Below are 23,612 nucleotides of genomic sequence, written 5' to 3'. Positions count from 1 at the left end.
CTTCTTGTTGTACTTCTGCCAACCACAGGCTCATGCACATGAATCATTTGATGGAACAAGTATTTGAGAACCCTACAGTGTCAAAGTCTGGCAAAAATATACTATTTGAACAATAATTTGTTTTCATATTACAGAAGAGCAATAGAGCTTTTAGCACTGTTTAACTGTTTAAACTAAGTTTTGTTCTGATTACCCAAAAGTCAAAAATTCGTACTGAAAATTCCTCTATGGTTAAAATACATTAGTACAGGCATAATCAATGAAGCAATTTTTTTTACTTTATCTCAGTACATAACGAGGTCAGCTTATTATACGTCACATCTTGGTTACTTGGGTCAGTGGTGCAAGCAACAAAAAGGAGACAATCTAGATGTAGTGATGCACTTTTGATCCTTGCAACATAGAATAGAAATGTCATTATGGTCAAACAGTGTAGTTATACTTCCATGTGAAATTTGGCAGTGCGAGATTAACAACCCTTGTCAAAGTAAAGATTCAGTTAGTGATGCTCGGGAAGAATGGATACACAGAGATTTGTTAGTCAAAAGGATAAAAGAAAGTTGTTAGTGACCTCACCTCATTGTTTTCATGGGAATTTGGATGCGAAAAAAGGCTGATGCAGGAACTAAGTGTTTGGTTCTAGCAAAATGAAACAAAAGCTAAGCAACCTTTGTTGCAAGTGGAAACATTTGCAGGACTAGTGTCCCCACCGGCTATGATTCCTTAATTCATGCATAATGATTATCCTAATGGAAACATGCTCGGCATAGTTTGTGATGATAAGCATGTGATGCAAAATGGTAATGCTAAAATGCAAGTTGCAGACAGCTCTATGATCCTTGGTTAGGATATATATCTATTTTTCTGATGAATTGAAATGTTGAAAACATACTGCTAACCATGGGTCTGCTTGTAGAGTATGCCTAAACATTTGGCTTTTGGAGCTCTGCCTGATTGAGAAATGAACATGAGGTTGCTTTCTCTGTTTCATTTTTAAACATTCAAGTACTTAGCCTATCACGTTCGATTTGATGTGGAATGAAATTCCAAATGGTGAAGTTGATGCGTGTTGGTTCTGGATCTGATTCAGCTATCTAGTATATAGGTGATCAAGTTCCATCAACGATGACAGGTTCTCATCCATGTACACAAAGAAGTAATAATACGGATATGCACACAGCGTGGACATTGAAGCCAATCCATGATATGATGCAACATTAGATGATTGAAGAGTACCTTTGTAGTTTCCTTGTTCAGGATAAGACCTACCGACCAATGCCATACTCATTGATCCTGCAGACTGCAGCTAGGCTCTATCTTATTCTTATATTTTTTATGATGTTTCAGCCTGTCCTTGAGGATGTCCAGAGGAGAGGAGAAGTAAAGTCGTGATGGAAGCATGATCACAGGAGTCATCTTGCCAAAAGTTTGTGTATGATGCAAGTATGCAACAGTAGATGGTAGAGTATGTATGTCCTCTGTTTCCTTTCCGGAAAAGAGCTTGCAAATAATACAAGGCCACACGCATTCGTTACTGTTTGGAAAGTTCTGTTATTATGATGCTTCAGCTGGCCTTTGAGGGACGAAGCTCCATCTTCATATGCAGAGGAAAATGTACTAGACTCGTGATGGAGATGGAGGCATCATCAGACAATTACATTAGCAGGCAAAAATAGAGTAGAGATTCTTGACATTACTAGGTAGTTATTAGCTGACCAAAAAGGATGCTAGTTAGCCAAGTTACCATCACTAGGAAAAGTGTTTCTGAGGTTGAAATGGAAACACACATAGAATGCAGCAGTGGTTGTAGCAACTGGAGTGTGCTTGTTAGTGTCAGTGGCATGCACGTTGAATAACGGATCATGCATGAAACGAGATGAAGGTCAGAAAGAGAAAGCAAATGTGAGTGTCAAAAGAAGAGGCCAGGCATGCATTTGTTCGCCAACAACAGGATCGCTTGAGGACCTAATAATGCCAACCAGAAAACCACCGCTGTCTATGACTTTGTAGCTGCTAGCCAGGATCTTTTGCCCCTCATCTCTGCTGATCAGCTCTGCACCTCCTCCACCTGCTCCTAGCTATATAAAGAGAGAGAGAGCCTTGGGCGCTTGCATAAGCAATTGGAAGGCTCAAGCTGAAGAAATGCGAGCATCCGGCGGCATGTCAAGCTCAAGTAGCATGCCGTTCTGCTCCTCCTCGCTGCTCTTGATCACCCTCCCTCTCCTCCTCTGGTCCTCCCTGACGATACAGCCGGCCATCGCCAAGGAGCAGTACCATGAGTTTGTGGTAATCGATCTCTCTGAGTTAATATAGTCGATCGTCATGTTAATTACTATATTGTTACTCCCTCCGTTCCAAATTGTAGGTCGTTTTAGTTTTTTTAGGTTTATAGATATTATTATGCATCTAGATATAGTGTATGTCTATATGCATAATAACTATATCTATATGCATAATAATATCTATGAATCTAAAAGAGCCAAAACGACCTACAATTTGGAACGGGAGGAGTAGTTCCAGTTGCATGCCTACCTAGCCAATTGGCACGCATGCCTGTACTCTGTATTGACACATGACGGTGCAGATCCAGGAGGCGTCGGTGACGCGGCTGTGCCGGGAGCACAGCATCATGACGGTGAACGGGCAGTTCCCGGGGCCGGCGTTGGAGATCGACGAGGGAGACTCCCTCATCGTCCGGGTCATCAACCGTGGGAGGTACAACATGACGGTGCACTGGCACGGCGTGCGGCAGATGCGGACGGGATGGTCCGACGGCCCCGAGTACGTGACGCAGTGCCCCATCCGGCCGGGGCAGAGCTACACCTACCGCTTCACCGTCGCCGGGCAGGAAGGCACGCTGTGGTGGCACGCCCACAGCTCGTGGCTCCGCGCCACCGTCCACGGCGCCCTCATCATCCGCCCCCGCGCCGGCGTCACCGCATACCCCTTCGACGCCGCCGGCAAGCCCCCAGCGAGGGAGATCCCCATCCTGCTAGGTACGTACGAGTACGTCGTTTTCAATTATATTATACACACACACTGGCCTGGATGGATCATGCCACTCAATCTCAAGCTAGGTGTATGGATCACTCTTCTTTACCATACTTGATCATCCTATTAGACCGCCATTGGTATGCTGGACATGATGGCCGCCATTGGTGCTGTGCCGCTACTGAATTTTTACTGCATTTGCATGGCAGCATGTACATCCATCTCATGCATATTTGTACATTTTTTATACATGCACAATATATAATACTCATGCATCATGAACTACTTACTACACGGTAGCTCGGCCGACTATGCTACTCATTTCACTAGTTGCTGTGTATGTACGCTCATGTCCAATAATCGCATACACAGGTCAAAACTCTTGCACAAAATGTACCCTCACTCTCATTTCTTCCCCAAATTAACAAGTAAAAACTTCGATCGACACAGCTAGTACTATCTACGTTCTTAAATATACGATGTTTATGATAAACTAGTTGGTTCATTTTTTTAACTAATTAGCTTGTCCTAAATATCGTAGCTTTAATATTGGCAAGGAGTATGCACTGAAATTCGAGTTGAAAAAAAATAAAATAATCAGGCTTCGACCTAGCTACCGAAAAGTGTGCAACACCCACATCTGGCATCTCCCACCAACTAACCTAAGCTCAGTCCAATTGCAAGCTTGTGGTGCGGGCCAGAGAGAATATAGAAGAGAACAGAGATGATTAGCATTTCCTTTTTCTCTTTTCCCGCATGTTAGTCAGTGTTATCATTCTGTTACTTTGTTGGTTGATGATAACAGCTTGCTGCTTGATTACTAGCTTAATTAGCTAGGTGCATCAGAGTCAAACATGCATCGTCATCATGTTACGTTGGATCTGTCACAAAGTAGTAAACATCATCGAGACTTCCTACGAAAAGGGAAAAAAAATCGTGATTGACGGGCGTCCAAAAAGATTTTCATGGAGTACACGTATCTCATGTGAGATCCTTCTTTAGTTACACTCATGAGCCGTGCCACTGACTTGTGGGTCCAACAACTCCCATACCAAAAAATATGTCCCCTAGTGGGTCACTAGATCGACGCATACTGTAAGGACGAATAAGGCATCCTGCCTATGCTAATGTTAGTACATTTCTTCGTTAATCAACAATAAGTTCATCAGCTGCCAATGCAAAAAAAAGGTTAAACTTGCCTCTGAAGCGTTCCAAAAGGCAAACAACTTGTTTCAGAGTTGTCTCAGCCATTTGGAACCAGAGCAGCTTCAGTTGCCTGAAACTGAAATCATTTCCCTTCCTTCCAAAAGGGTTTTGTATATATACTAAATTCATCTGCATAGGTCTTTATTTTGCTTACCATCTACTACTTTTCAAGCTGCATAATCAAAATTGCATCATTAGGCTGCTTACTTTTCTTTGGGCTGGCTGTTATTATGGCCCACATTCCACAATAGGCCTAACATGCATGCATGTACCCCTTCTACAACCTTAGGTTTTGATGAGACTAGTCTTCCTTCAGAAGAAGGAAAAACTAAGCACATTCTAAAACTTTATTCATCATCTATTGTCAATCAAAATCAGGACTGCCACAATGTTTGAAAAAGGTAATGAAGCTACATAAATCCTTACTAAAATTAGTTTAGCAAAATTCCGTAGAAGTAATGCACGGTCATCTTTGACAAAGCATTCAACGGATTTGACATAAGAAACCCAACATGTACAAACGTTTTTTCTTAGTGGTGATTAAAACTGTGTTTCAACGGATTTACCAATAATGCCATGGCTCATGGGACCGTGCGTGCAGGGGAATGGTGGGACATGAACCCCATCGACGTGGTCCGCACGGCCACCCGCACCGGCGCGGCGCCCAACATCTCCGACGCCCTCACCGTCAACGGCCAGCCCGGCGACCTCTACAGGTGCTCGTCCAAGGACACGACCACGTTCCCGGTGAAGTCCGGCGAGACGAACCTGCTGCGCTTCATCAACGCCGCACTCAACACGGAGCTCTTCGTCTCCCTCGCCGGCCACACCATGACCGTCGTGGGCACCGACGCCTCCTACACCAAGCCCTACTCCACGTCGGTGCTCATGATCGCCCCCGGCCAGACCACAGACGTCCTCGTCACCTTCGACCAGCCGCCCGGCCGGTACTACCTCGCCGCCCGCGCCTACGCCAGCGCCCAGGGTGTCCCCTTCGACAACACCACCACCACCGCCATCTTCGATTACTCCTCCTCCTCCTCCAGCGGCAGCAGCAGCCCCGCCATGCCGACGCTCCCGGCGTACAACGACACGGCGACGGCGACGACGTTCACGACGAACCTGCGCGGCCTGCGCAAGGCGGAGCTCCCGTCGCGCGTGGACGAGAACCTCTTCTTCACTGTGGGCGTCGGGCTGTTCAACTGCTCCAGGGGGCAGACCTGCGGCGGGCCCAACAACACGCGGTTCGCGGCGAGCATGAACAACGTCTCCTTCGTGCTGCCGTCCACCGTGTCCATCCTGCAGGCGCACTACGGCGGAGCGCAGCAGGGCGTGTTCACCGCCGACTTCCCGGCGAACCCGCCGGTGCAGTTCGACTACACGGCGCAGAACGTGAGCCGCGCGCTGTGGCAGCCGGCGCCCGGCACCAAGGTGTACAGGCTCAAGTACGGCGCCGCCGTGCAGCTGGTGCTCCAGGGCACCAACATCTTCGCCGGCGAGAACCACCCCATCCACATCCACGGCTACGACTTCTACATCCTGGCCGAGGGATTCGGCAACTTTGACGCCGCCACCGACACCGCCAAGTTCAACCTGGACGACCCGCCGATGAGGAACACGGTGGGCGTGCCGGTGAACGGGTGGGCCGTGATCCGGTTCGTGGCGGACAACCCGGGGGTGTGGCTGATGCACTGCCATCTGGACGTGCACATCACCTGGGGACTCGCCATGGCGTTCCTCGTGGAGGACGGCGTTGGGGAGCTGCAGTCTCTCGAGGCACCTCCACCGGACCTCCCACTCTGCTGAAGGGGAGGGGGAGGGCACTCAGAGCATTATTAACACTTGCAGATTCAAGTTTTGGTCATCCATCATCTGCTTACCTGGTGCTGATTAACTATTTTGGAATATTCATGTACCAATCCATATCATTTGTTATCACCACAGCCTAGCTGTGTACCTCTACGGGCATTAAATTCATCAAGAAGTTTAATTCATATATATTGGAAGAAATCATTTCAAATTGGAAGTCATTCTAATTTCCTTGGAAGGAAAAAGCCTCCTCGTGTGGGGTCACGCTCACGTCGTAGGGCGCGACCCTCACGATCCCGCGTGGCCTGTGGACATGAGGATGAATAAATATGCTAATTGTGCTTGAAGTTTTGAAATGTCATAATTTTCTTATGGAGTGTCCGTTTTCAAATCTGATTGCACCGTCCTGTTAGTTACGATGAAATCTATAAGACAAGATCCATGATACATATGTTTTGGATTAATTTTACGGAATGGCAACTTATATTATGGTCTGTATCAAGTTGTAGCAACTTATATTCAAACCTCCAAACAAACTTTACATGTAAGTTTCTACGGGAATAATTTTGAATCCAATGTCATTACCTACATGAAGTATCTACATAAGTTGCTACATTATCTTTACATGAGTTGTTATTTTAGCTACGCGAAAGTGGTGTACACAACCTTTATCTAAGTTGTTACATTTGTCTCTGTATAACTTTGATCAACGACATTAGACATGCAATATAAGTTGCTACATAATCTATAAATAAGTTGATACATGATCTCTACATAATTTGTTAAATTGTCTCCATATAAGTTGTCAAATAGTCTGCTACACACTTGATATATAAGTTGGTAGTATATATACACCATAAGTTGACAGTTACGTAAAATAATTTCTAAATATACTCAATCCTGATCTTATTTTGTACATAAGGAACGTAACGGTATAAACGGTTTTAAAAGAGTTACAACAATTAAATCAAACCACGCACGGCACCGCCGCCGCTCGTCGTCCTCGACTCTCCTGCTGATCGATCGCGTCCGTCCGGCGTGCGTCTCGAGATGATCAATCTCTCTCCTCTCTCTAGCTCTTCTCTCTCCCCCTCCCCCTCTCAGATGTCGTACGTGCTTCTTCGATCATGTGGCGGATTATATATATTGTTTGACTCATCTGCATTAATATTGTTGTTGGCGTAGCAGTTGGCCGGACGGAGAGGATGATCGCCACCTGACGGGATTTGCAGCAGGGGCTACCGAGCGCAGGCCCCCTGGATGGCTGACGACGACGAAGGCAGCGGCAGGTGATTGCATATTTCTCTTCGTGCATGCGGTGCCATGCAAGCTGCGTGGAATTGCGTTCCTCCGTTGCACTGCTTGCGTAGCATCGATTGCATTGCACGCACTGCCCTCCTTACTGCTTCATGGCCGGGTTGGTGCTAGCTTAGATGTACCAGCCAGCTACCAATTCAATCTCTGTGTTGTATGTACGTATATGCATTCAATATGCTTGCTGCTGGATCTGAATTTCGTAGATCAAGTGATGATGAAATCCATCACAAATTCAATTCGTGCATCAAGTGACCAAAATTAGACAGATAGTTACACCCTGTTGAGTGACCTTGTGCTAAAATCCATGCAAGCCATTTGCAATTTGAATGTATAGCATTATGGATTGATGGATAAACAATTAATAACTCTGCTGTTGCATGGAGAGGTGGATCCAAACTTGTTTTATGCTTGAATTTCACTTTGACTCTGCTGGATCGTAATCCAACGCATGCAATTCCCTCCTATCTAGATGTAGTGACAAATTTGCTACTGCATTATACTAGCTCGTTGTTGCCTTGCTACTGCTGGATCAGAATTGTACAAAGTGACAAAATCCATCGCCATCACCCTGCTCTAAAATTTATCATGGTCACATAATCCACACTGCAATCTGATTATGCAACATTATGCATGGATTGATGCTGGAGAAACAACCATTGTGTAAATATGTGTGATGCATCTCATCTTTCAAAAACAATCTCTCCATTCACCTCCTTGTTCTTCTACCCTGTAAATTTTGGAGCTGATGACTTGCAGGACTGTTTGCGTCAACAGGAGTGGGATTGCGTGCTTGAGATTCTGGCCGTGATGGTTCAGAACGGAGAAGCTGTAAATGCTGCGGTTGACATCGAGGCGACATCAGCAGGGCTCACCCTGAGCTTGTCATCCTACTCAGGGGCCACTCCTACTTCAAAAGGAGGGGGCAAGGTAATGCTGGAGGAGCAGAGTCCTACTACCCAACCACATCAAAGATGTCTAGACTGATAGCGGCGCGAGTATTGGAAGCACTTTTGTGGACACGCTCTTGTCCCAACTGAAGACAGCGGCTGAGGCTCGAGACCCGCCAAGGTACCAATCTCATTCCCATCCTATGCTTGATTTCTTCTCCATCTTAGTAGTAAGCACAGACACCTCCATCTTAGTAGTAAGCACAGACACTGTTATCCACAAATACTAGACAAATCCACAAACCCAACAAATTCATCCAAATCCCTTTTGCACATTATTAAGGTTAGAAATTAAATTCAACCCTTTCCAGCCAATTGAAAAAAGCTCCACTAGCGTACACCAAAATTCCCCTTTCCTATTTCTTTCCTTCAAAAATTACCAAAAATTCACCAAAAAGATTAAAACCCATTTCAAGCCTAGACATACCATCTTTACCCAAATCTCAACCCTATAGCTCCTAAAATAAATCTCCATCCCTTTTTCTATAATAAAAGGTCCATATTTTATATGGCCCAAATAGGAAAAACCATCCCAAATTAATCCTAGAAAATCCTAGAAAATTACCCAAGCCTTATAAACCCCAACTTTGCCCTTTTAACCCATGTTTGGTGTATTGCTATGATTGTTTGCTTGATTAATTTCCTTACGTATAACTACGATTATGTAGAAAATGATAACTCTAGAAACGTGTTTGACGACCCGGATTATGAAGATAAAGCTTTAAAAGACTCCGACTACGAGGAAGGCAAGTCCCACAAATCATCATCATATTTTGATCCCAAGCTTATTAATAAAATAAACCAAGATAATAACTTGTTTACCTTATGAATTTCGCATATTTCTTTTATTTCCTTGTTTAACTCATCCTAATGATTTTAAGCCCTCCTTGATGTCATGAGCCCCATATACACTACGTCATATCATGATACACAAATTCTACGGAAGAGTGAGAGTACTTTTAAAAACAACATAAAAAAATAACTAAAGTGAGTCTAGCAACAAATTAAGGTTGGACCAGTGAGTAAGAGGGTAGCCTCGGCAGAGGATCCTATCCTAAAAAGCTTACTCTAGTTGTATGATGACCGGCTCATGGGAAGGTCTTTCTAATGGACAGTACAGCTGCACGTGCAAAAAAGGTACAGCCTTTGGGAGTGCACACTGGAATTGGCCTAGCTAAAATTATGTGCACACTGGAGCATTGGCTTTACAATAACTGAGTTAGGGAGATGAGTGTTATACTGTACTTTTGTTTTTCTATTTTGCTGCCGTCATTTTCCTTTGTCATTGTGTCAACAGTGCAGCAGGCAATGGAGAATGTGGAGAGAGGTGTGGAGAAACAGGACAGTGGTCAACTTTGAAGCAAAACATCACATGACGTGTGCATGCCATGCCTTGAGCAGTTGAGCTTATGGTTCTTGTGTTTATTTTGATTTGCTGAGAGTTGTGATGGACATATGCATAGTGGTTTGGAATTTTGAAGGCAGCATCACATTGCTGCCATGTGGATGTAAATGCAGGGTCGGATGATACGTCAGTGTTGATTCTCGTATGCTAATTGTGGAAACAAGTATACAGTGCAGTGTCAGTTTGTGCATGATCCTAAATGGGGCTGGACTAATCAGACAGACTGTGTTATGGTTTGTTAATTATGGTTGATGCCTGGGATTTGAGCGTTCAGTTCATTCAGTTCTCAAACCCAACAGAGAAAGAAAGAAAAGAAGCTGGTAATGAAAGAAGAGGAGGAGAAAACTGAAGCAGGGCTTAGCCCATGGGCCGTAGCAGCGGGCCTGCGGGTCCCACAACGGAAACCGCTTCCTTTGCAGGAGCCTGTGAGGCTATCGGGTGGGCCAGGCCTTGTTGTTTCTCTCCTGACATGGATACTGAGACACGCATCACACGCAGCAGTAAAAGCGGCATCGCTTTTCTACCCACCCGACCCTGCCAGCCAGACTTTTTACTTTGACCCCTCTCCCATCGCCCTTGCTTGCTTGGAATCCTCGTTCCCTTGTTCACCAATCACCACGACAACGCAAGCGGAGGCCGGAGGCGGAGCAGTCCACTCCTCCAAGCCCTTCGTCGGAGCAGTCCGCTCGCTCCAGCAGGAGGATTTCAGTGCAGTGCAGTTGGCGATCGCCCCCCCGTTCCTCCTCCTCGTCCCTGCTTGGAGCAAGCAACCGCAGCAAAAGCAGAGCGATTTCAAGGTAGGGTACCACTACCCCCAACCGCATTCCCCCCCACACCCTTGCTTTTGCTCCACCGACCGCAAAACCCCACAATTTGGGTGGGCTGCTCTTCTCTTACTGTAGCGGGTATCGATCCATCGATCGATCATGCCCCCGCCGGCCTTTGTTACTGATGATTGTTGCTCCCTGTGCGTGCGCTCATGATTCGGGGTGGGATTTCGCTCCTTATACTCTCCGATTATGCAATGTATCATGTATGTAGCCGTCAGCCATCTATGTGCGAAGGGCACTCATCCTGGCCCCCTGAACAGAACAGGGTTTTGTGGAGAGTTTTTTTTTTTGTTTGCTTGCTTGTTTTTCTTCCCCCAAGTAGTTTGCGGTTCCTTGCTGAATAGTACAGTATACATCAACTTTGCCCAATTACCAGTGCCTTCATGTACAACTTGTTTTTTCCATGGCCTGCTCATTGGTTTCGCATGCCTCATCTTTGCTCAATTATTATTAGTGCCTTATTCATGTACAGCTCATTTGGTTCCTGCAGTAATTTTGCCCTGCAGCCCCACGAGAAAAAAAAACTTATCTTGTGGGAGGACTGGGAAATTGTACTGATCCCATCTAGTACTCAGGCATTGATTCAACTGATTTTGGTACTCCAATCCATCTCCAACAAATGCAACCGTATCTCTTTCTTGACTCCACCTCTGTTTCTTGCTTTATCTCCATGTGCAAGTTTATTACTGCCCTGAGGCCCTGACCATGTAATGTCCATATTTCACATGGTTAAGCTTCAGTCGACATTATTATAACTAAATGGTGCAAAATTGGCTGAGAGGATGTGATGATCTTGATATGAAAAATCATCTCAGAAAAGGGCTAGCTCACTTTGCTACGCTTTTGTTAAAAAACACACACACGCTTTGGTATGCTGATGTACCTAATTCTGTTGCCTTCTTGTTTTGTTGTCAGTCAGAAATAAGTCTGCAAATATACTGTGCAGCAACTGAGAATCTACTTCAACTTTAGTGGACAACAAGCTTAGCCATTGATTTGATAACACCAAACTGTAGTAATTGTGACTCTAGTACTCTACTTTGCTCTGTCCTTTCATCATCTTTAAAAAATTACAGTTTCCGGTAGTTCCCAAATAATATTACCTTTTCTTGCCTCATGCATCAAGCATGCAAACACCGAAGATACAGAGAAGAGTGCACTCTATTTATCTGTTTCCTTTTGTTTCTCAACTTGTTAGCATCAGTTACAATGGTGAAGAGCAAATCCTCGTGGAGCCAGGTTGTGAAAAGCACCAGGCCGACAAACCTGTCCATTTCCGCAAGAAACCTCCAACCACAAGATCTTGGAGCTGTGATATTTGGTTGCACAAACAATACAATTGCAGAGTGTCACTCGCGGCAACTTTTCGGTATGCTCTTGATTTCTCTTAATCACGACTCTTCTCTAAGTTATGTATCTACAAAGCTGAGCTACTCCTTTAATGCATCTGTTTTCTTTTCCTGTGAGGGGGTAAGATATGCCATGCCTCCCAAACAATAGCAACTTGTTAGGTAGTAACCATCTTGTGTCGTGTTTCAGGCTTGCCAAGAGCACATATCTCCTATGTACGAAACATTAAGGAAGGACTACCTCTCTTCCTATTCAATTATGATGATCGCAAATTGTATGGCATCTATGAAGCTGCTGGCAATGGTAAGTTCTGTCCTGAATCAATGCATGGTCAAATGATGGCCAGGGAAAGACAAGCTATCCTGCCCAGGTACAATCCCTTTCTTTCTGTATCTTTGAATGCCATTTTCTTACTGACTCTCAATGAAATGACCTCTATGTGCATGCTAATGCCCTTTTGTTTGTTTAGGTTGCAATGCGGGTAAGGGTGTGGTGTTTCCCGCTAGCAGAGAATCAGTTCAGAAATGCTATTGTAGCCAACTACTATCAGAAGAACACGCCCAGTATCCCTGGCCAGAAGCTTCATTATTTCCAGTTTGAATTGGATCATGCTCAAACACGTGTTTTGATGGATATGTTTACTCCATCTCCTCCCAACAATTTCTGGATGACCCCTGTTGCAGCACCGGCTGATGAGCATGTGAGAGAATTAGTATCATCACCTGTATGGGCACCAAAGCATGAAGGGAAGGTCAAATCAGAAAAGGTTGTAAAGTCATATGCAGATATGGTAAAGAAGAATAAATTTGAGGAAGTTGGGAAAGGAGATGTGGATGCGGAACATGCAAGCTCAGGTGATGAATCTTCTAATGGTTTTGATGATCTGGATTGTGGGGACACACCACCAGAGAGGGAGGAGCATGAACTATCAGACCAGGCGGTTGAAATGAAACAGCAACAACATTCTGATAAGCAGGGAAAAGTGCTTAGCTTCAACTGGGTGTTAGAAGGGCATGCAGCTTTGCCTGCGCAGCAGTGGAATCCTTATCTGTATGCCAATGTTACTGAGACTGAAGAAAACGATGCTTATAGCTGTAAGTATGCCCAAGAGGACAAATGCGCAATTCTGGATGGACACTCTAATTTGCCAGAAACCTTAGATGCTGAAGTTAATCAGCTCTCCCTGGGGCATTCTAATTTGCTGGTGCAGTTATTAGACTCTGAATCATGTGCAGAAGCTAAGGTTAGAACTCTGAACTCAGCTGATAGCGGCATCCCATGTTATAATCCTTGTTTTGTGTCACTTCATTTAGTCTTGCTGTGTAAGGGTGGGGTAGGGGTTCGGGGGTTTTCTCGACCTGCGTGAGAAGGTCTTCTTCTTAGCAAAATACCCGGGGGCTGTCTCACCCCCCACAGGTCAAGTTTTTTTTTTCTTGTCTACATTTCCAAATTTCTCACACTAATTTTATTTGTGCAGCTGATAGATGTAGTTAAAGAGTTGTCTGGGCGCATAGAGATGATGGAGAGGAAGCAGGTCTCTTCTGATATGCTATAACCTCTCGAAATGCCTTACATTTGTTATACTGAACCATGCAATCTTAAATTTAGGAATTGTTATATGCACAATATAGACCAGCAATTGCACTTCATAAGAGATGTCTTGATATTCTTTAGCATGAAAAGGCATTAAAAGTAGGAACCAAGAGAATAAAGCAAGTGGTATCACGCCTACTTGCTTACTAGAAATCAAAGAAGTAAGGCAGGGCCAAATGAAATGATTTTTTCCCATTATGCTTCTGTTATGGATGGCCGGAGGGCCAGCCCATCTATCCTTCACGTCAAGAGAATTTGGAGAGATATTAGATCAGTTAGTTGGCCTGTTAAGATAATTATTAGGTGGTTAGGTGCAGGCTCTGTATGAACAGAGGCATGACAGTTATAAATGGGTCTTGCATCTAGCTAGTGTTTAACCTAATGATTATACTTTAAATTAAGTTTGTTAATTCTGGTGAGGAATATCATTTGTTATTGACTAAAGCATTGAAGTCCTAGAAAATCGATCTTTCTTGGTGATCGTATCTAATTTATGTTCAAAATGCAGGCTTGGTCCAACCGAGAAGTCCAACACTTACAAGGGGTGAATGAGAGGTTACTGAAAAGAATTGTGGAACTAAAGGGCACAGTGAGGACATTGAATTCAAAAATAGACCCTTTAACCCTAGATGATTCACTTAACCAGTTTGTTGAACAATGTTTGGGCTCAGAAGATGTCATTTATCTAGTTGGTGGTTTTGATGGCATCTCATTTTTGCCATCACTAGACTCCTTTTCCCCTTCACTGGACATACTAACACCTCTCAAACCAATGGCTGTTGGGAAGTCATATGCCTCTACTGTTGCATTAAATGGCAAGATATTTGTTCTTGGTGGTGGTGATGGTGCTTGCTGGTTTGATACAGGTTAGTTATTGGTTTCTAAGTTTAATTCCATCTTGAGCTGTCGGATCTCAATTTCTGTCCTGATTCTGCATTTATCTTTTGCATGAAGTTGACTGTTATGACCGAAGCCGTGATGACTGGATCACGTGCCCTTCATTGACTCATGAGAAGGGGAGCCTTGCTGGTGTTAGTGTTAATGGGAGAATCTATGCATTCGGTGGTGGAGATGGAAGTCAATGTTTCTCTGACGTTGAGATATTTGATCCTACTCATGGAAAGTGGATAAAGAATCAACCTATGCTGGAAAAGGTAGCAGCATCACTTTCCTGTGTACATTTGGTCTAAACTTAGAAAACATTTTTACCCCTCATATATTAGTACACTACTGTAACATTTAGCGGAATGTACACAAATTTGCCTAAGACAAACAACCAGGGGAAATAATAATCATCTACTCATGGAAAAGTGTGTAATTCTGCGATGATGCAAAACAGTTCCTGATTCCATTTCAATTCTTGTACTGTCTTTTTTTGGAAAAATATTTGTTTCTAACACATCAATCTCTGCATAATATGGTGAGTTTTTTAGTCTCAATGACTTTGTCACTCTGTTTTTCAGCGCTTTGCTCTAGCTGGTGTAGCACTTAATGGTGCAATTTATGCAGTTGGTGGCTTCAACGGTGTTCAGTACCTGAGGTGCTGTCCTTTTTCCTGCATGTACTTACCACTTGATTGGTTCAGTTTTGATCTGGTAGAAACGCAGCTCATGTGTTGGCTTAAGGCTTAGTGTAAATACGAATGAAGCGAATTATTTCACAAAATATGCATTAGCATATTCTCTATTGCTACCATGTTAGCGAAATCATTATCTCTTTCAAGTGAGAAGGATGCAAGAAAACTTTTCTGCTAACTTTGTTATGTGTGTTGCCAGCTCTGCAGAGAGGCTTGATCCTCGGGAGCCTAACTGGAAAATGCTCCCAATGATGAGTGCAGGAAGGGGCTGTCATACGCTTGCAGTGCTTAACGAGAAGATGTAAGTTTGTAGCTCTTTCTTTCTAGTACGTTAGAACGATGAACTGAAGATGCATAGAATGTTCCATTTTAAAAAGAAATGTTGTAGAACTCGTAGTACCCAGCAAATCAAAGGTAGGTGTGCATCAGGGTGTATGATATCTTTTTGCCGATGTAATTTGGTCTTTGTATTTTGTTCCAGATTCTCAATTGGTGGTTATGATACTGGGGCTAAAGCAATGGTAGCTACCGTCGAGGTGTACGAGCCAAGGATGCCTTCATGGGTGATGGTTGAACCCATGAACTACACCAGAGGATACCATTCTTCAGCTGTGCTTGGTGGCTCGATATTCACATTTGGTGGGGTGAAAGCTGAAGCAGATACAATCTTGGATGTGGTAGGTACCTACACCTAGAGACAAATTCTGCATATAATCGTTTGTTATCATATCGGCCTCGCATTGACATGTTTACTTATTTTCATTACTTTTGCTTTCTTGTCACTACTGCATATATCATTTGTTACCACACCATGCAGTCTCGCGTGGATGTTTCTACTGCATTTCATTGGAATACGGATTCTTGGATTCCTTAAACACCTGCTTTTATCATTTTCGTATTTCCTGTACAATTCTGGCGTGACTAACAGTAAAGCCTTTGTTGTTGGGGCTGTACAATTGTGGTCAGGTGGAGCGGTACAAGGACGGTTGTGGCTGGGTGACTACCGGTCTGAAGTCAATTGGCAGGAGATGCTACTGCTCCGCCATTGTTCTCTGATGGATGACTGTGTAGAACAATGTTGACATGGTGAATGAATTGACGTAGCTTCTGACAATCAAGTGAGCAGGAAACTGTTAAGCGGGCGTTTGGTTCCCTTTGCTTATTTTTAGCACGTGTCACGTCGAATGTTTAGGTATTAATTAGGAGTATTAAACGTAGACTATTTACAAAACCCATTACATAAGTGGAGGCTAAACGGCGAGATGAACCTATTAAGTCTAATTAATCCATCATTAGCAAATGTTTACTATAGCAACACATTGTCAAATCATGGACTAATTAGGCTTAATAGATTCGTCTTGCCGTTTAGCCTCCACTTATATAATGGGTTTTGTAAATAGTCTACGTTTAATACTCCTAATTAGTATCTAAACATTTGATGTGACGGGTGCTTAAAAATAAGCAACCGAACCAAACTAGACCTAAGACTTAGAAGTCTCTTCCTCCTCTTGTTCCTGAATCGGAGGAGTGTAAAACGTTGAGTTGTTTTGCGTTGTCTTGTTGATGGATGATGTGAACCTGAGTTGGTACTGAACTCGATGGATGGAATGGATGATATTCGGTTGGCAGGTAGCCCTGTGATGGATATTCCGAAGCAGCAGCGACTTTGTGCTTGATCGTGTGCTGGGTAGGGTGGTTGCTGTCGCCGGACACTACATGTGTGCTTTTTTTTAATTAAGGAATATTGTCCGGCCTCGATCATTCTCAATTGGATGTCTACAGCTACCAACTTACAACCTGGACACAATATATGCAGCTCTCAACTAGGATATTCCAAACACCCGTCCAAGCAGCTGCCGGAGCCAACCTATTCCGTATATGCGATCAACTAGGATCGCTACTGCAAATGCAAACATTAATTCATCTGCCATATAATTGGTTCCTTTCTTTTAATTTGCAGCAAAGAAAGATAATAAAGGGAAAATTAATAAAACGAAACTTGGTGCAGCAAGCGCATGGCTGTACATGCAGTGTCCAGTTACTTGCTAGGAAAAGCTCACTTACCAAAGGATACATATTACAGTTAGACCCTCGTTAACGATATGCACCCATGCGTGTACTCGTCCAGCGACATCCAAGCGACATCCATACTCCACTTCTGCACACGGCGGAGTGTGGATGTCAGCTGGACGAGTGCATACATGGGTGCAGAGGTGGCCAGGTGTGTGAGCGGTCCAGTAGCCGTGCCAGCAACTGTACGTACGTGGAGGTAGATCGATCGATCATGGAGAACTACTGTTCAATTCATTGTGTAGCTAGTGTACAATGTGGAGATAGGATACATGGCCACGCTAGCTAGCTCTCTCTTAGCTTATATAGGAGTAGGAAGCACGTACGATAGAGGATGGGATGGGAGGAAGTTAGGCCTCGTAGACACGCCGTTCGCAATGCAAGTCATGCACCATGCATGAGCTGAGGCTGAGCCCCTCTTCATATCCTCACACACGTACATACGTAACGTACGTGCAGAGAAGACACACCGACATGCAGCACAGCCCGTGCACGTTGCATTGGCACGCCATGCGGCATCTTCACCTGCCCATGCACGCACGCCGTTTGCAGGTCCATCTCGATCCGGCTGCTTGCAGTTGCACTTGCACCGGCTGCCGCCGTCAGCCGTGCCTGCGGTTGACATGCACGGTCTTCTCGCCACAAGCAGATGTTGAGAAGCTAGCTAGGATATATATATAAAAAAACCTTATTAGTAGCCCAGAAAGTTGAATTTAAACAATTTCCTCGCTGCGTCCGTATTCGAACAAATAACAAGAGAACCATGCATATGCTAGTTGAAGCAAAAATATTTTTATGCTATTGTATTATACTAGTAGTGACCACAAAGTAATTACCTGACAGAGACTACCAAGAGCATGCAGATCGCTCTAAATACGTACGTTCTTGTACAATTAAAAGGCTAGGCCAAAACTGCAACTGCAATTGTCCCCTTATTAGCGCCTAAAGGGGTGTTGTTGTAAGCTACATGTATATCCGAGGAGAATGCCATAACACTACTACGTATTGGAGGATCGACTTCTAACTACCGGTCGGTAACCCTTGTAGTAGATCGGTATCGTTTGGTCGGTACTATATTTAGTACCGGTCAACCCAACCGGTACTGGACTGCGAGTCACGTCGCGCTATTACGGATGGCAGTTTAGTACCAGTTGGTTTTACTAACCAGTACTAAAGTTTATTCTTTTTCTTTTTTACCCTTTTGTTTTAATCCGTATTCATATCCAACGGAGCTTTTACTAATAATATTACATTAATATATCAACCCATTCAAATCTAAGCATGACAAGTATCAACCCATTCAAATCATTAATACTCAATAGTTCGTACATCAATACTTAAGGTCTTAGAGAGAACAAGTTCAAATCTATAAGAAAAGGGTACGGTAGGAGTACGTCCATGCATGTTACATATTTAATAATTCGCTTCGCTTATATAGATATGCCACATAGCTTAAGTCTCCAATTTTAAAGTCTAGAACTTCTTCAATATAAGCTAGAGCATGAATTAGTGCACTCTAACGCTTTACAAGGACGGTCGCATGCACTACCATAAATCTCGAACAATGGAGATGACGTCAACTGAAATGGCCTATAGAAAGTGAGATGAGCCTGGAGCTTGAAATCTCTGGTGCGTATCAGATTTCCATCAGTGTAACTATAATTTAACACATCCAAGACTTGAGCTAGAATCGCATGAAAGCTCATTGCTGCCAAGGTTTGACCAAAGACATCCTAAAAGAAGAGAATAATGTGATGAAATTTAAAAGATGTAATATAATTAAAAAAAGGATGATTAGATATGTTCCGTACCATGTCATGTTGATTCAGCTGATAAAACCTCTCAGTAGTCCTAGTCATATTGCTTTCTCCCTCCTCGAGTGCCTTTATTCAAAAATATGAGAATTCTGGCACAAAGTACCCAAGATCCTTAAGCTATTCTAGGCGGGCCTCCGCAACATTCCTTTCAAAAGTTACCCTACTTGGTGCTAATTGACCCCATGCGGCAATTGAAATCATCGGGATGGGCTATCCTAGTACTCTCAGCCAGATGACCTATGTTTTTCGAACAGGTACTTGAAAAGAGATTTTTACTCTTTTAAAATTCCATGGACCAACTATCTCGGATTGCACTAAAGGAGAAGTACCACCTAGAGCTTTGACAATATCTTTCAGCCATCTAATATTGTCGATAAGCTACATTGTATGTAAGTAAATTTAGGAATTATTCATGTGTAGCGAAAAAACTAATTACAAGAAGGAAAGAATATTACTATGTTGGGAATTGCTCCTTTGCTTCGATCGCCTTTTGGCAAGTCAATGACGCGATTAAGTGAATTCCTGGAGGACGAGCCATCGGTGGCTCCTCAAAAATGTAGTCTCCACGGCGACGGGGCGACGACGACAGAGCCAGGGACGGGGCGACGACGATGGGGACGGCGGCCAGGGACGGGGGTGGCAGCGGTCGGGGATAGGGCGACGATGACGGGCGATGGAGCCGGGGATGGGGGTGACGGGCGGTGGAGCTGGGGATGGAGGGAGGAATAATTGCGGCTTGTTGGAAACCACTAGGTGTTTGGAGAAGATGAAGTATTTGTAGGTGAGACATTTAGTACCGGTTATAGCCCTTCGCCTGGTACTAAATTGCTCCATTTAGTACCGGGTAGGGCTTCTAACTGGTATTAAATGGTCTAAAATGGTGGGAGCAGAAAATTGGGGCATTTAGTACCGGTTCCAGATCACGGCTGGTACTAAAGTTGCTAAAACGGCGGGAGCTTAAACTGTCTGCCTCCTGCAGTTTCCTTTTACACGTGCAATGTCTTTTGTTTTATTATTTTTGTTACTATAAAATGTTGTCATCATGATATTAACTAAATACATTACATATGGAAAATGTTTAATTGTAATAAATTGTTTCGATAATTATGACAAGGTTGTCATATACATATACATATATATGTATGAAATAGTAGAGATAAAAATTCATCATACATATTAAGTCTTACATAAATGAGATATTATGAGATATTTAGAACATAGGATCGTCCACATCACAACCGGTAATTTGGGAGATAAAAGATACACCAATCCTAAAATAATGGTACAACATGAGATCTACGAGTCCACCTACTTTGGTTGAATATCATAAAGGAATCTTGAAATTGTCCAAACGTCTTTTGAAGCAAGTGTCACATTTTCATAATAGAAGTATGGTGGCCCAATAGCCTGTCCAAGTAAAAAGACATGTTCACTGAGCATGACCTATTTTGACAATCCAAAACCAACCGTAAGCCGATGGGTCAAGGTCAGTGAACAAATCTCTGCATGAACCAACTATTAGCCACCATACTTCTATTATGAAAATCTGGCTCCAAAAGGTGTTTGGAAAACTATTTCAAGATTCTTTTATGATGTTCAGCCAGAGTTTGTGGACTCGAAGTTCTTCTGTTCCCTAGTATTGGAGGAGCGGAGGTGTTACATTCATTATCGGACCATCTGCATCGTATTACGTGAAAAATGGACATAGAGCTACGTATTAGATAAAGAACTTGATCAATATTAGGTAGGGGAAAAATAGAGTAAATGTGTTTATAACATTTAGTCCTCAGCTAGTACTCCATTTGTAACATAAAACTAACTCTAAAAAACTCCCCATTTACCTCACTCTAAAAAACTCCACATTCTTCTCGTTCTGAAAGATCAATAAGTACTCCATTTGTAATATAAAACTCATTCTAAAAAACTCCCCATTCACCTCACTCTAAAAAATTCTCCCTATTGCAAATGGTTGAGCTTGCTCGGGGAGGAAGCTAAGGAAGCAGCTCATTTATAGAGCAAATAGTTGACATTAGTACTAGCTGGTAGCTTCAACCTGGTTTCAATTAGTACCGATTGATGCTACTGGCTGGTAATAAATGGCATTCTCACCATTTTGTACCGGTTGAAGCCACTAGTCGGTACTAAATGACTTCGGGGGTGTTTGGGAGACAGGGGCTAAACTTTAGCCCTGTCATATCGGATGTTCGGATACTAATTAGGAGGACTAAATATGAGCTAATTACAAAACTAATAGCAGAACCCCTAGGCTAAATCATGAGACAAATCTATTGAGCCTAATTAATCCATCATTAGCGAATGGTTACTGTAGCACCACATTGTCAAATTATGGACTAATTAGGCTTAATAGATTCGTCTCGCGATTTAGCCTAGGGGTTGTGTAATTAGTTTTGTAATTAGTCTAGGTTTAATACTCCTAATTAGTGTCCAAACATTCGATGTGACGGGCTAAAAGCCCCCTCCTCCCAAACACCCCCTTCCTAGGGAATCTAGTATCGGCCACGCGGTCCACATGCCACCATTTGGTACTGGTTGAGGCTCCAAACCGGTACTAAGGGGCTCCGGTGGCATTGTGCATAACGACCGGTACTAACGCACGGTGTTAGTACCAGACGTCCGGTACTAATGCGTTAGACGAATACTCAGTTTTTCAGTAGTGTAAGTAGTGGAATAATCAATCATTCTAAACAACCTGTTTAGAGTCGGAGCAAGGCACGGCAAGGAAATCCGCTTGTTGTGGTGCGCTCTCGCCGTCAAGTATATACTCTCCCATGAACCAGCCTCACGCCGGAAACAGCGAGCTCGTTGACACGCTGCAGATGCCCATCGCCGGTGCCTAGCTGGTTGCCAGGGGCGGAGCTTAGGCATGGCTATAGTGGGCCATGGCCCTCCTGCCAAAGCAAAATTTCCATTGGTTAAATAGTAATTAGTTTAATCGTTTAATGAACACTGGTTGGTCCCCTTTGGATTCTTCGTTAAGCTCCGCGCTGCTGGCTGCAGCGGAACTCTGCCTTCCAACCGGTTTGGTTGTTGGGAGGGATAGCGATGGGCCCGAGAGCCTGGGCCTTCGATCTTCCATTGGGTGCCTCACGGTTGTTTTGCAAACTGCTCCTTCAAGCAATTAAAGTGGAAATGATAAAACTTTATTGATTGAGTTTTACAATTTATCTGTCGAATCTGTCGAATTTTTTGATATTGCAAATATCGTCATTTGATGTTGCAAACATTATTCTTCGATGTTCAAAATACTTCGTGATTTTAGGGGAGTAAATGCGGTAGATTCTCGTGATGTTACAGATGCTATCTACTATATTTCAATATATTATTCTCGCGCATGTTGCATAATACGTCATGTTTCAGTTATATACAACATTGAAGAATAACATTTGCAACATTAGAGAACAACATATGTAACATCATAAAATTCGACAGATTTTACATCTAAAAATCCATCGACAGATAAATAAATAGACACTCCCTTATTAATTTGTGCAATCAACTGAGGTACGCAATGATACATATCATTATTCACTGGATGGGTCGCTGAGTATACAGCATATAATACAAGGAAGCGAAACAAATCAAGGTTCCTTGCAAGCACAAGCAAAAGAACATCCCTTTCCTTGTAGGCATGCGTCGTCCGCCTCCGGCGGCGGCAGCAGCAGGAGCAGCGCTGCTTGATGATGCTCCTGCTGCGTCGTCGTTCCTGTTCCTGCTCCTATTCATGTTCCTGCCCAGGACGACGGTGGTGTCGGCAGACATGATCCCCTGCTCCTCGACCGGCGAAGGTTGCGGCCCATGGTCGATAGAGTCGATAATGCTCTGGACCATGTCGTCGTCGATCTCCTCTGTCCTCTGCGACAATGGCGGCGAAGGTGGCGCCCCCGCCCTGGCTGCTGCTGCGGCGGCGGCGGCGGCAGTGTTCATCTCATGAGGTGGCGGCTGGTGCTGGTGCTGGTGCTGGTCACCTATTCCAAAGATCCGTGCAAGCAGCTGCCGGAGCCAGCCTATCCCATATATTCGAGCAAGTAGGATCGCCACTGCAAATAATGCAAACGTTAGATATATATCAATTCATCTGTCAACATAATTAATTTGTACAGCTACCGTATGTAATATATATAATGTGTTCCTTTAGTTTGCAGCAAAGACAAATTAAGGGGAAAAATAAAACAAAACTTGGTGCAAGCTAGCTGTGGCCAATTATTTGATAACCTCAATGAGCTTGAGGGTTTTAGCTAGGCAAATTAAAGCTCACTTACCGAAGGATATTACTGCTAGACCCTCGTTAACGATATGCACCCACGCACTCGTCCAACTGACATCAATACTCCACCTGAGGTGAAATGCATGAATAAATTCGCAAGCGCACGAATATACTGTTGGCACATATATATATATATATACACACACATGTGCAGCTAGGATCGGAATAATGAACCAACACATTATTTTGATTTATTCATTGCATTCACATTTCCGTACAAACTTACTTTTCCATTATATGATGTGTGTCCCAGCCGACAAACAACATGCCAAAATACATGGAGCCCATAGCGAAGACAAAATGGAAAAACCCGTAACCATATGGTACGTCGTCTTCAGACTCTACTACGTTTCTGAGCTGCAAAAATGTTTGAGAAAATCTTTTATTTAAGTGCTACACACAAGTCATTTCAAACT

The 23,612-nt window shown here is 43.6% G+C and overlaps 1 protein-coding gene and 1 pseudogene across 1 annotated transcript; both read left to right on the top strand.

The window, feature by feature from the left end:
• Positions 1–2,002: 2,002 nt before the first annotated feature.
• LOC101773453 (putative laccase-17) lies at positions 2,003–6,299 on the top strand. Its single transcript, XM_004978515.3, has 3 exons — positions 2,003–2,286; positions 2,585–2,996; positions 4,799–6,299. Exons 1-3 carry the CDS (start codon positions 2,143–2,145, stop codon positions 6,001–6,003), a joined length of 1,761 nt encoding a protein of 586 aa, XP_004978572.1. The 5' UTR covers positions 2,003–2,142; the 3' UTR covers positions 6,004–6,299.
• Positions 6,300–10,219: 3,920 nt separating this feature from the next.
• On the top strand, positions 10,220–16,286 carry LOC101773045 (annotated as a pseudogene).
• Positions 16,287–23,612: the final 7,326 nt, after the last annotated feature.

Source organism: Setaria italica, chromosome VIII (genome assembly GCF_000263155.2).
Source record: "Setaria italica strain Yugu1 chromosome VIII, Setaria_italica_v2.0, whole genome shotgun sequence".
NCBI lineage: Eukaryota > Viridiplantae > Streptophyta > Magnoliopsida > Poales > Poaceae > Setaria > Setaria italica.
The sequence above is the reverse complement of the archived record's forward strand: the minus strand, read 5'-3'. Positions and strand labels throughout refer to the sequence as shown.